At 36.7% G+C, this 14,512-nt stretch overlaps 1 protein-coding gene across 2 annotated transcripts in view; it reads right to left on the bottom strand.

Moving 5' to 3' along the window:
• Window positions 1–3,144: 3,144 nt before the first annotated feature.
• The window catches only part of Trpc3 (transient receptor potential cation channel subfamily C member 3), a 153,237-nt gene continuing 141,869 nt past the window's right edge, over window positions 3,145–14,512 (bottom strand). For both annotated transcript variants that reach the window (XM_033759997.1, XM_010611072.2), the window contains 2 exons: window positions 8,070–8,145; window positions 3,145–3,971 (listed from right to left, as the gene is read on the bottom strand). In XM_033759997.1, coding sequence (XP_033615888.1) covers window positions 3,829–3,971; window positions 8,070–8,145 — 219 coding nt within the window. In that variant the 3' untranslated portion in view covers window positions 3,145–3,828. The remainder of the gene's footprint in view (window positions 3,972–8,069; window positions 8,146–14,512) is intronic.

Raw genomic sequence — 14,512 nt, 5'->3', positions numbered from 1 at the left:
AGCACGCTCCGGCAAGGGCCGCGGCCCGGAGCAACGCTCCGCCCCTCCGCGACGGACCGCCCACTGACCGTTCCCTCCAATCAGAGGCGGCCCTCGGAGACTTGAAAAAGTGGTTTCCAGAGAGACCGGCGACGCGGTTTTGGCTCCTCTGGTAGTCTTACCCTTCTGTGCTGGGAGAGCCAAAGAGAGGCCCAGACGGATTCTGACCTATTTCTGATAACGTAAAAGGGTCCCGCAAAGATTTAGGCTCTTCCATTTATCCCTTTACAAAACCGAGGCTGGCCTGTATAGGCACTTTAATGAGACCTGTCTAAAAAAAGAAAAGAAAAAAGAATCGGCTGTAGCTCAGTGGTGGGCTGCTCTTGCATTCTGCATTCAATCCTCAGAACTGAAAACAAAAACAAAAAACAAAACGAACGAACGAAAGGAAGAAAAAAAAGACTGAGGACGCAAAGCACTTTTTTTTTCTAGAACAGAAGCTCAAAGCCTACAAACCGAAAGAGATGGAAATGCTAATTACTCTGATTGGATCAGTATACACTTATTATATATTGAAATGTCACACTATACCCCATAAATATGTCCAATTATTGTGTGCGCATTTAAAAAATTGAAGAAAAAAATCTAAATCTAAGGTAAGTTTCTACCTTAGGAAACTAGAAAAAGAAAAACAAATTCAATCTGAAGATTTTAAATGAATATGAGGTGAAGAAAAGAAAGAAAACAAAACAAAAATTTGACTATAGTCAACTTAAATGATCTCAGCCCCTGGAAACAACTCTAGAGTCTGAGAATCTCTGATGTGGCATGACCTTGTTTGACTAAACTGGTCTTGAAGACAGAAAAGTGATTTGTTCACAATTAATAAGACTTGCATTATTTTTAGACACTGTCTAAACAGTTTGCCTTGCTACTTAACAAAAGCAAATTTCATGTTTGAAATAAAAATATATTGAATGTGATTGGGTAAAATATTTATTGTACATAGAACTAAATTTCTTTTTAACAATCACAAAATATTTATGTCGTCTTCGGTTTTACTGTGTACAGAACTCGTTGAGGACACTGGATACCATTTTCATAGTTCACAAATTTTCAGTCTACAAAGCCAAACTTCTCAATAGAATTTCAAAAAGTCAAAGGTACTCATTGAACTTTAGACAGAAGGCCCTTAGAAAAATGATTTTTAAACTTTTTTTTTTTTTTTGACCAGGGATCGAACTCAGGACCTTGCGTTTGCAAGGCAGGTGCAGTGACACTGAGCTAAATCCTCGGCTCAGAAAATGACTTTTTAAATGGTATGTCTAAGAAGCAATATGTTCTTTCAAAATTTTATCTAGCCCATATAACTAAGAAAAGAACTAAGAACACTAAAGTAGAAAAGCAATGTCACAAAAAAGAAAAAAGAGAAAACTTATGGGGCTTAGTCCTCTGATTGTATGCACCTAAATGTCATTTTCTAGACAAGTTGTTTTGGGTCCTGTTAAAATGGTCTCTTTTTTGAGTCATCACAATGTCACCTTTGAGTTTTGCTTTTGATGTTTTTGTTTTTGTTTTTGGTTTTGAGACAGGGTCTCACTATGTAGTTGAGACTGACCTGGAACTCACTATGTAGCACAGGCTGGTCTCGAACTCACAGCGATCCTCCTGCCTCAGCCTCCCGAGTGTTGGGATTACAGGCGTGCACCACCACATCTGGCCTGAGTTTTGCTTTTGAATGTGCCTGTTACAACAGAGGAGGGCCTGGACCTGCTGACTCAGAGCTATCTTGAACCCTCAAAAGAACTATTACTTCTCACAACAGTCCCCTAACCTCACCCCTCTGCTACATTACTACCTTATGTCCTAGGAATAGAATCCCTAGAAGCAAACTCAGCAAGACTCGGTTGCAGTGAATTTCTCAGGAGAAAGGGAGGGAAACAAGACAAGGCTGAGGAAAAACTAAACAAAGATTCACTGTCAGCTTCAGTCTGTCTTCAGCCTCACCCCCTCAGGGTCTTTTCTAGAGAAGTAATTGCTAGGGGTCTACCCACCTTGTTTCAAGGGGCCAGTTTTAAACTACCTTCAGTCATGAGCCCTGGGAAACTGGAGGCTTGCTGTCCAGGGCAAGGCTGAGGGCAGTGCTCTGCAGAAGGGATGGAGGACCTGCTCCTGAGTGTGGAAGATGGGTGCAGGCCCGGCACAGGGCATCACTGCTGTCAGTAGCAACCACTGTACCTTCTCACCATGTCTCAACTAGCACCTGAAAACTGTGATGAAGTGGAAAGTGAAATATTAATGTTCTACCAGTAAAAAAGGAAAAAACAAAACCAGGTGTATGTACATACATAGTGTGAATGCCCCGATTTTTATCTTCATAGCTCTCTGATCTTCATAGTCAAAGGATTCCAGGCCGAATGTGGGGCACAACTCTAATTCCCACTACTGGGGAGGCTGAGGCTAGAAGATTCCAAGTTTGAGACGAGCCTGGGTAATTTAAAGAGACCTCCTTGTTCCAAAAGGGCTGGGAATGTAGCTCAGGAATGTCCTGGGTTTGATCCAGAGAGAGAGAGAGAGAGAGAGAGAGAGAGAGAAAAGGAGAGAAAACAAAAGGATAGAGAAAGCAAGAGAGAGGGAGGACAGGACAGGAAAACTAATGCAACCCTGTGAGCTCTGCTCACAATTTACAGGAACAGCCTGAAGAGACTCAGGATGCTAAACATAACTCTATTGGGAGAAAGTCACAAGGCGCCATACACATGAGCAGTACTCTTTTCAGCTATGTGATATGCCCAATACAGATGCATCACAATCTATTTGTGTGGAAAGGAATGAAATCTTTTCATAAGAAAACAAAGATGTGACTCATGAAGAGCGATGATAGCAAGAGCCGTGTCCACGGGTGTGGAGCACTCTCAAGGAGGTCTGGCCTTGTCCTTCCAGACACTCATGGCTCATTCCAAACTCAGAATGGAGCAAAGGGATAAGACGGGAAGTCAGCAGCAGAATAGAAGGTTGTAACAAAACAACGGCGCTGCATAACCCCTGACTTTAAGAAGAACTTGGCACCCCGTTGATTAAATTCACTTACTGAAAAACAATAAATGAAAAGCTGCAAGAAAAGAAACGAGAATATATTGTATAAAAATCTTTTAATGTGTTGTTTTGAACAATTTTAGAAACTTAAATATATAATGTAATTATATTTTCTATTAAGCCATTTCATTGTTAAATCCTTTACTCAGGGCTCCATGGTTCTAGGAATATCAGTAATGCCTAAGGCTCTAAGAAATTCTTACCAAGTCATAATGGTTGTAAAATTTCTTCAGTTTCTATTAAAAAAAAATCTCTTCAGCACTTGGACAAGGGAAGATATGCTACATAGTGATGATCTTTTATTTTTATTTGTATTTTATGGCAGTCAATTCAGTTGGCTAAAACATTTATTGAGCACCTACTATGTATCAGGCACTGTACTAGATGCTGGGAGACACAAAGATGGATAGGACATGGTCCCTGTCCCCAAGGACTTGACAGTCTCTTGGAGGCAAACAAGTAGTGCAAAGACATAGAGTATACTCTAAAGGGGAGAAAAATATTGATAATGTAGTAATATTGGGCCTTTAAATACAAAGGTAATGTCATTGTTTATAATATCAAGGCAGACAATTAAAATGCAGTTTCATGTGGTAAAACAGTAAAATCATTGAGACCTAACTAGTAAAGATTCACATGATAAAAGTACTTAATGCTAAAAATGTACACCATAGTTTTTCAAGTATTTCATACTTAGAAATATTATTGCCCACACTTGTGCTATGTTTGAAGTCAGAATTCCAGGAGTCTATGTCATTCACATCTCAACAGGCTGGGATTCAATTTCTCACTTAGTTTATGAATTAGAATGGCTAATTCCTCGGTTGCTTGGCTCTTGTCTTCCAAAAGCTCATAACGAAGGCTGGAGATATCCTGCTTGATTTCTTTTAATTCACCTATAGTATTTGTATTTTAAAAAAAAAATATATATATAATTGGTAAGTTGCTCTTGGGTTTAGAAAAGGACAAAGTGAAATTTATATAATATGAATACATTTATATCTATAAAGTCTTCAAGATAGCTATTTCAGTTTTTCCTTTAAAATGTTTTTTTTCTCTCATTGAGTTTATTAGTAGGTACATTTTAGGTATACAGTACAGTTACATTCATCATTGGGATCTTGTACCTTCACATGACAGGTCTTGGTTCTCATTTTTTCCCCATACCCCTTCCTTCCCTTCACCCCCCCTCCTTTCCCTGCTTACAAATACTTTATTTCCATTTTCTCATATTTTTTCTTTTCCCTTATTTCCTTTCCCCACCCTTCCCACTTACCCTACACCTTTAGCCCTTTCTTCCTATTTCACATTGTTAATTATATCATTAGGATCTTATGTACTATTACAGCTTTTCACACCAGAGAAACTATTCAATATTTACACGTGTGACTTATTTATTTCACTTAGGAATATATCCTCAATATGTATCCATATTCCTATGAGTGAATCTAATTTCTCATTCTTTATGGCTGAGTAATATTCCATTTTATAGAAAAACCACATCTTCTTTATCCAGTCTCCAACTGATGGGCAAATGGGCTGTTTCCAAGTTTTAGCTATTATAAACCATGCCGCTATAAACTTAGGTGCACATATATCACTGTGATATGATTCTTTTAATTTTTTTGGAAAGATACCCAGCAAAGAGATGGCTGGGTCAAAAGGAACCTCTAATCCCAGCTCTTTGAGGTATCTCCAAGGAAAATATTTCTTTTAAAATATACTGTCACACATGAACCTGGGGTGTGCATGCTTGTGTGTGTGTGTGGGGGGGTGTATACATTGGCCTTCCAACAATGCTATAAAAATAACCCACCTATATTTGAAGGAGTAAAATGCACCTTATCATTTTTGCTAGGAATCAAACCTACAGCCTCTTGCATGCTAGGCAAGAGCTCTACCACTTAGCTGTATAGCTTAGCTTCCTCAGCTCAGGGCCTCTGTTAACAGACACATAGCACTATCAGTACAGGATACAGATTGCCCTCAGATGCAGGCTCCACACCTACTTCAGACGTGTCCCACTGCTGCCATCAAAGGGAATCCTAGCAAAACTGAGCTTTATGAATCAATTTACTTAACAGGCAAACCCTCAGAACAAGTAAATTTTAAATCACTTTTGAAGGAAGGGAAAATAAATAGGGAGGTTCATTAGGAAGTCAAGGGTGATGAATATGGAATCAGCAAACAGATTGTCTGGCACAAGGAGTCAGTGCCTAGTAAGGGAACAGGCAACAGTGAAATTCAACTCTGATATGATTACCAGCCGTGTGGTGTAGATTCAATTTTCCTGAAAGATCTTTGAGACTATTTCCTGGTATCCTTTTTAATGATTATTTTTTATTTTAGTTGACACAGAATTATATGTATCAACAGGATACAGAGTAACATTTCAACCTAATAAAGTTTTTTTTTGTACCTGGGATCAAACTCACAACCTTGAGCTTGGGAGGCAGGTGGCAGAACCTGAGCTAAATCCCTGGCCCTCAACCTAATAAAGTTTCAAAAAAATTTTATTGTTTTTCAGTTTAATTTTATGTTTTTTATGGTTTTTTGAGACAGGGTTTCACTTTATAGTTCAGGAGAGTTTTGATATTAAAATACAACTGCTCCTATAATTCAGCCTCGCAATATTTTGAGCACATGGAGGTTGCAATTAAAAACTGGATTGTCATACACCAATCACTGTAATGTTGATAAGCCACTGACCCTAAGAAGTAAATTTGGGGGGAGGATTTTACTTTGAATCTAATAGATAATTCTGAAAATCATTGGTACTTTGCCTTACATTGTTTTTTGTTTCCTTCAGTACTGGGGATTGAACCCATAACCGTCACTGAGCCACATCTTCAGCTCCCTCACTCCTTTTTTTTAAATTTTGAAACAGGATCTCAGTAAGTTGCAAAGGTGCGCAGGTTGGGCTGGAACTGGGGTGTGAACCAACCTATGCGCAGCTTGACTTAGCTTTTTATAAACTGCATGTAAAACAAATTTTTGAGGCTCTTTCTTGGTATCTTTTTTAATGATATATTTTTATTTTTAGTTAACAGAATTATATGTATCAACAGGATACAGAGTGGCATTTCAACCTAGTATCTTTGAAGTTTTTTTTATTTTATTGTCTTTAAATTTTATTTTATGGTTTTTTGTTGTTGTTGCTTTTGTTTTTTATGTTTTTTTTTTTTTTTTTGAGGCAGGGTCTCACTTTGTAGTTCAGGCTGGACTTGAACTCACTATGTAGTCCAGGTTGGCCTCTAACTCGCCTCAACCTCCCAAGTGCTGGGATTACAGGCATACACCACCACACCTGGCTAAGGTGTTTTAAAATATAATTTATTTGTTCTTTTATTATGTAATAGATAAGCTGTGAAGATCTTATCATTTTAAGAAATTCTAACTCATCCGAAGAATACACATAAAATGTTTGTGGATTCTTTTTGTGGCCAAAAATAGCTTCCTTTGGCATGTAGCAAAATAGAATAAAATGATCTAATCTGAAGCTATGAATCCAGTATTCCCACCCCCTCTTTTCTGATGCTAGGGATTGAACCCAGGGCCCTTCAAATGCTAAGCAAGTGCTAGCAAGTGTTCCACCAACTGAGCTTTATCTGCAGCACGAATCATTTTCTTAATACCATTGGGTATCCCAGTAGAAACCTTTCATTTCCCTCTAGCCTTCCTTGTTTCTGAGTCATGTGGAGATGACACATTAGTTTGTAGTCTGCCAATACAGAAATCACTAATTCAAAACCTTTTTGGACTCAACCATTTCAGATTTTAGTTTTCTCATTTACTAAATGAATTATCTTGTCTACTATGCTGTATATATTGTATGATCAGCTTTCTTATGAAGAACTTTGTTCAAAACTCAATTCTCATTAATTTTCCTCTTGTGAGAAGGCTAGAAAAATGCTGCTTATTTTGGGCAGTATGGCTGGTGTCTTCTTCCCACTCACATTAGTTTAGTTCCTTTTTTTTTTCTTTTTTTTACATTACTTTAGTTCTGAATTCCAAGGAAGGTTATTGTACAACTGATGAGGTTTCTACTTTCTAAGGTACATTCCCTTCCAATTCCATCTTCCTGAGATGATTTCTAGCCCACAACAATTGGTTCTCAATCACACATTCATAGGTTTCTTTTGTACATTCATATAGCATTGGATTGACTCTGATTTATAAGGGATTCTTTGTATTAATCAGGTAATAACTTTAAAACTCATCAACAATTTTACCAAGGTTGGGTCTTTTTTATTAATGCAGATCAATCTAGAGGCATCAATAGATATAATCTCCGTTTTTAGTGCAAAACTTCTGCCAGGTTTATTTCTTTCCAACTGTCCTGTGCTTTGGTTCTATTCTTCAGTGTTTAATAAAAAAAAATTTTTTTTGAGACAGGGTCTCACTATGTGGTTGAGACTGACCTGGAACTCATTAACTATGTAGCCCAGGCTGTAATAAAAAATTTTTATATTTCAGACAGATGCTCTGCCTAAAATATATATGCATTGAAAAATATACCCACATATATAGAAGCCAAGGGGGAAAAGTGAAATTCAAAAGAGAAACATCAGACAAGAAAAATGGACTTGAGATTTAGTTCTGGACAACAAAAGAGAGCTTTGTGGAATTCTGTTTGAGTCAAATGTTCTTCCTACAACACTGAAAAAAATGTTAAAACTAATGTAAACTCATGAAAATCAGAAGTGATATTACTACCTTATCTAAGAATCACTTAAAAGGCCTTGAAATATGATAGTCTTTACATTTTAAGGATCAGAGTATTCTGAATAGAGAAAAACTGCATCTGATTAACATTTTTAATAATAGCTTACTTAAAAATGGAGTTTTAGAAAAGTAGAATGAGTCTCATGTCAGTCTTGAAGGAACCTGAACTGAAACCTGAGATTGGATTTTTAAAGTATGTTTCCATGTGATGTTTTCCATGCTTATTAAATTGACTCAGAAAAGGATGCTTCTCAATTGGAAACACTTACCTTCATTAACTTCATCATTTTCTTTGTCTACTTGTGCTTTCAAAACATATCGCTTTATAAGTCTTTTCATTATCTGCTGTTGGGCAAAAAAGAAATGAATATATCACCAATGATACACATAATTGACCTAGATTGTATTCTCCAAAGAGAACATGCCTGTAAACAAACAACTTGGTGGAGAAAAATTGTATAAGTATTCACAGAACAATTAGCCAGGTTTCAGAATTTGATTGCTTTTACCTTCTACTGGAATTTACTACATAATCCATAAACACTTTTTGCTTCAGCAATGAAAGAAACTTTTTAAAAAAGTTAAGTTGGAAGATTTCAATTCATATTCTCTTTCAACTAATGGTTTAACTTTAAGGTGCACTGATGTTACATTATTACTTTTAGGCACTACTTAATTTCCCACCATATATAAAATATATATGAATAAATAATATGAATATGTATTCATAGGCACATGAATATAGGTTCAATAAAAGGATTTGGAAAATAGAGAGAATGACAAAAGAAATAAAGAAAATAATAACCCCACAATCTAAAGTTAATTACTGTTGTTATTTTACCATATGCCAAACTTTTTTCTTCAACTTGTGTGTGTACAAATTATAAGGATTCTATTTCTTGAATATCATATATTGTATTTCATGCACTATTCTCATAGAAATATGTATTGGAGCTATTTTTGTAATCTAAGTAAGTGCTCTAAGAGGAAAATTATTTATTCATATAGAATAATTATTTATTCATATAGAAAAAAACTAAACTGGAGTCCTACCTTCTAACATGAATACAAAAATTAATTCCAGTTGATTTTAAATGTGAAAACATTTGTGAATCCTTTAAAAGAAAGTATATTTACTTCATAGTTGAATTTTAAAAACCAAGATGAAACATTCTAATAGAAAATTTTGATAAATTCAACTTCATTATAATTTAAAACTTCTGTTGATAAAGATATCATAAAAAAGTGGAAAGGCAAGTCACAAACTAGAAGAAAATAATGATGATACTTTGATTAATAATTTGGATAAAAATATAAAGAACTTTAAGGAAAACTTAACCAAACTTTAAAGAATGCTCAAAAGATAAACAGGTGTTTGACAGAAATGGAGCATGAATGGTCAACAAAGGTGTAAAACAATTTCAAACTCTTTTCTTGGGGAAAACACAATTTATGACTAAAAAGAGATACAATTTTACACCTAATAAAGGGAATAACAAATCTGATAATAGCAAGAGGTGGAGAAGATACAGACCAATGGGAACTTTTATAGTTGGCTGGCATCAGTATAACTAGACAATCTATTTGGACAGCAACTTGGCATTATCTTTGAGCCTTGGTATAGTCTTTCATGCAGAAAGTTTGCTCTCTGGTAAATGCCTGGAGAACATGTGCATGTGAGTTAAGGGACGTAACAATGTTTACAACAATTCTGTCCTAAGTATGAAACACTGGAAACAATTCAAACAAATAGCAACAGAACAGACAAATCATGGTATGTTATACAATATAATACCATTGTATTCCCACACACAAGTATGGGTGAATCTTAGAAGCATAAAGTTGATGAAAAATTCCAGTTGCAGATGACTTCACAAAGCAAGAAACTATTCTTATAAAGCTCAATAACAAATAAACATATATATATATATATATGTATATATACATACATATTTTTACACTATAAAATACAAAATAAATAAGTATTTTTAGGAATGTCAATATATATAATTAACTTATATTTAAAAAGAAAACCAGGGCCAGGGATTTAGCTCAGTGGTGCTGCTGCCTGCCTTGCAAGCACAAGCACAAGATCCTGAGTTTGATCCTGGTACAAAAAAAAGAAAAATAAAAAACAGAGCAGGAGGATTAGAAACTCAGATTTCAGGAGAGTGATTACCTTTTTGTTGTAGGCAGAGGGATGGAATAGAAGCAATGAACACATAATGTTACCTCTGTCAAGTTTCATAGGTGTGCACAGAATAATGCCTCATAATTTCGTATGTGTTACAGATATTCTCGTGCATGTATCAAATATCACATTTAAAAGAAAAAAGATGTCTGAACTAAAGTGCAGACATAATGAAAATGGAAAACAGATCCCAACTTTAAGGAAGTAGCAATTATGAACCCAAGAGAACCATTAGAACTAAGGTGAAATAAAGTGGAGGAAACTAGTATGATTCTAGCATGAATCTAGGAAATGTCTGTTTCAGAAAATAACAACAGATAAAAAGAGCCCATGCTAGTGAGAAGGAAAAGCCTACTTCCCTGTCACAGTAAAATATAAAACTTGTTGAACCATGGTGGAATGTGACATATTGGGAGATTGGGTAGATCTTAAATTCATATGTTCATTTAGCACATATTTATTGATAAGCCAATTCCATGCCAAGTACTGTACTACATTTCATGAATTAACACTGAACACAGTCCCTAGTGCTGTAAAACTTCATATCTATACAGAACAATTCATTATGGATGTGTCAGGGATCTAATTAAGTCGAGACACCAAGTAAAGCAGATTCTTCCAGAAAGAAAATACCATGTCAGGTGTATCAGTTAAAAGCAGCTTGAAAGTAACAAAATCAATAGAAAAGACTACTCATCAAGTAGTGCTGACACAACAGATTATCCACACTGCAGAGTTAAAATTAGATTTCTGCTTCACACTGTATATAGATGAAGGAGGAGGTGGTTAAAGAGAAGGGGAAGAAAAGAAGGGAAAGGGAAGGGAAGGGGGAAGTAAAAGGACAAAGAGGAAGAAGAGGTGAGAAGAGGAGAAAGAAGAAAAAGAAGCAAAATGGATTAAAGATCTAAATGAGTACTGCAAAATTGCTAAAGAAAAAGGAAAATATTCTTGAAAATATAAAGGACAAGCCATGAAGAAAAATAAAAGACAAATCTGAATGTATTCAGACAACTGTAAAATTTTATATAATAAGGGATACTGGTAGTCTGACATCAAATGTCATTTTCCCTGTCATCCTGGAGTTAATAAGTTTTAAACTCATGAAAAAGTATGGTAATTACTAGTAGTTGGGGCCAGTCAGCTCCACCCAGGGTTTATTAAGAATTATACCTACTTCCTCTTTTCAGAGAGAGGTTATTCTGTTCCTTCTCTGTGTGAAAGGGAGGAAGTGCTCCCTCTCCCTCCAGAACGAAGGGATGGGGAATCCAAACAACTGCTTATGAAGATCAGGCTTGCCTATCAGAAAGGGACCCTGGCATTCTGTTTCCAATGTAATTTCTACTCCAGAAGCCTTTCTGGCCTACTTTGGCATTTAAGTCAGAGAGAGAAAAAGAGTGGAGAGATAAAGGAGGAACAGCCAGAGAGTTAACCTATACTCCCCTTATCCAATAAGCAGGTAATTGCACCAGATTGAATGGAAGGAAGTTATAGAAATTAATGAGTAGAGCCAGACTTGGCATCCCACACCTGTAATCCTTGCTCTTGGGGAGACTGAGGAAGGAGGATGAGTCAAACCTGGGTAATTTACAGTTTAGGGAAATGACAGAAACTTAGGGAGATCCTGTGTGAGAATGGAGGAATGGAAGGCAGATAGGCGGGCAGGAAGTGTGTCAGAAGACGGAGCTCTGTCAAGAGACCCTGGATTCAATCTCCAGTCCTGGGAGAAAAAAAAAAATCTGTGAGTGAGACAGCATGTTCACTAAGTGGGGTTGGGAAAGGGCTATGCTCAGGAAAACATCTAAACACAGACCACACCTCACCACAGAGCCCCATCTCCACACCTCATACCTGGAGTTTCCAGCTGCCTAATGACCTGCCCTCTTAGGGAAGAAACCAGATGTTGACAAACAATGTCATAAACATTTCAGTTGGTAAAGAAAGAGAATAATTCAGGACATTAAATGACCTTGTTTAGGACCATTTACAAAGGTTTTATTTAAAAACCCCATTTCAGTTTCTCCCGCCCAGAGCCGCCATCACTCCAGCGCCAGGAAGGTAGCTGCGCAGGTGCCCCTGAACCCCCATAATTCCCCTTACCCCCACCCCACGTGCACTCTCAGACCTCCTGATTGTGCCAGTCTTTGGACCCACTCTGCAGAGGCAGAGGTAGTCATAAGGGTATTTTTCTGAGTTCCCAACTTCAAACATCTTTAGAGAAAGGGCATGGGAAACCTGAAGTAGAACGGTGTGGAATTCAACCGTTGAGAAGGTTGGGGAACTCAGTCTGGGCCTTGCAGCCTGAGGTCAGTCTACATCATGGGGTTCAGCCATCATTTTACTGAGATCAGGGGTCTTGAGTCCTAGCTCTGTCTGAGCCATTAAATGGTAAATATACTATATTGAAAAGTTTGTTCACTGCAGACATGTTCTGGACTGCTTCTTGATTTCAATTTAATTCAAATGGTTTAAGGGTGATAGACTAGTGACTACCATACGTGGTCAGTTTACAAGTTGTGCTTGATCATAATGTGTTGCTGATTGTATCAGTAGGGATAAAGGATTGTGGTTGATTTTGATGAGCTGTTTTCTCTGATGTTATGAAGATGAGAATGTCTGTGGGTAGTTAGAGACCCAGAAGCTCGGGTGCAACTGTAACAGTAAAATTGGGTGATAACCCAGAGATTAAACCAAGGACAGCCCAACAACAAAAGTAAAAATGAGAAAACACTTAAGAAAGACACAAAGACAGACTTCCAGTTCACCAATGGCAAGCAGTAGGACAAATGAGAATGAAAAGGCCAATAGTGAACCACCAGGACACCCTGAACTCAAAGCACAGGAAGTAACAAAACAAATCAATCAGGCTCTAGAAAAATTCAAAACAGAAATAATTTCCCAGATAACCATAGAGATGGTGAGCAAAATGGAAGTCATGATTCAAGACTCTAGAGCAGAAACTGACAAAAAAATAGATGAGCTCAGGACCATGATAGAAGCCATGAAGGCCCAGCATAAGAAAGAAATGGAAAAATAAACACCCAACATAGGAAAGAAATGGAATCCATAAAACAGATTCAAACAGATATTCAGGAGATTAAACACTCCATTGAAAGTGTACACAACCAAATAAAACAATGTGAACATAGAATCTCAGATATAGAAGATAAGATTGCAGTCAGTGACCATGAAAAGAGAGGTCTCTTAAAACCAGTAGGGATCATGAGAAAACAATCCAACAACTCCTAGATGATGCGAAGAACAATAACATAAGACTGATAGGAATACATGAAGTAGCAGGAGAAAAGACAAATGACTTTAAAAAGCTGTTCACAGAATTAATGACAGAAAACTTCCCAGAGGGGAAGAATTTGACATTCAGATAAGTGAGGCATATAGGACCCCAACTAGCCACAATCAAAAAAAATCTACACCTAGACATATAATAATCAAGATCCCAGAAACCCAACAGAAGAACAAAATACTACAAGCAGTAAGAGAAAAGAAACAAATCACATGCAAAGGAAAGCCCATCAGAATCACAGCAGACTTTTCAACACAAACCCTTAGGGTAAGGAGAGCCTGGAGTGAAATATCTCACTTACTAAAAGAGAACAACCTCCAACCTAGACTGATGTATCCTGCAAAACTCTCTTTCAAAATGGATGGGGAAATAAGACACTTCCATGACAAAGAACACCTGAGAAATTACATGAATACCAAACCAGCACTACAAGCAATTCTAAACAAGATCCTAGAAAAAGACAATGAAAGCTGCAACACCATGAGGCCCAACAGAGCAAATCAAATAGGCAAGGCAAGAAATTAAAAGGAGAAGGTGAAAAAGTAAAAAGAGTCAACAAAAGGCCAATAACATGTCAATAATAAATCAGTACATATCAGTTATAACCATCAATGTCAATGGCCTCAACTCAACAATCAAGAGAAATAGACTGGCAAAATGGAATAAGAAGCAAGATCCAACAATATGTTGTATACAAGAAACACACCTAGTGCAATAAGAAGCCCATAGACTGAAAGTGAAAGGATGGAAAACAATTTTCCATGTGACAGGAGCCCAGAAAAAAGCAGGGGTAGCAATCTTATTTGCTGACAAAGCAAATTTCAAACCAAAACTGATTCTAGTATTATTGATGTAGGACAGTACTGTATAATACCCCTGTGAATGTAAAATATCTTGTACCTGCTTTATGATACTTAGTAGTGGCCATGCTTTATCAGAGCTATTTTTAAAGATATTACTCTAGAATATTCTCTTTCTAGATGAAGATTAAGATGCTAATAAAAAAAAATGGTGCCAACAGAACTTTGCTGTTATCTCGATATTATTCTTTTCTTTGTTTTTTTGTTTTTGTTTTTATAATGGAATGTGCTGAATGTCTATAATTTTGTTCAGATGACTGCAGAACCTGGAGAAGCTGTTGCTGCTATTGATGCATAACATACTGCTATTATTGGTCTTTTTATATAAATATAAATATATGTATATATATATGTATATAT

Source organism: Fukomys damarensis, unplaced genomic scaffold (genome assembly GCF_012274545.1).
Source record: "Fukomys damarensis isolate Sample0158 unplaced genomic scaffold, DMR_v1.0_HiC HiC_scaffold_38, whole genome shotgun sequence".
Classification (NCBI taxonomy): Eukaryota; Metazoa; Chordata; class Mammalia; order Rodentia; family Bathyergidae; genus Fukomys; species Fukomys damarensis.
This window is presented reverse-complemented; position numbering and strand designations above follow the sequence as displayed.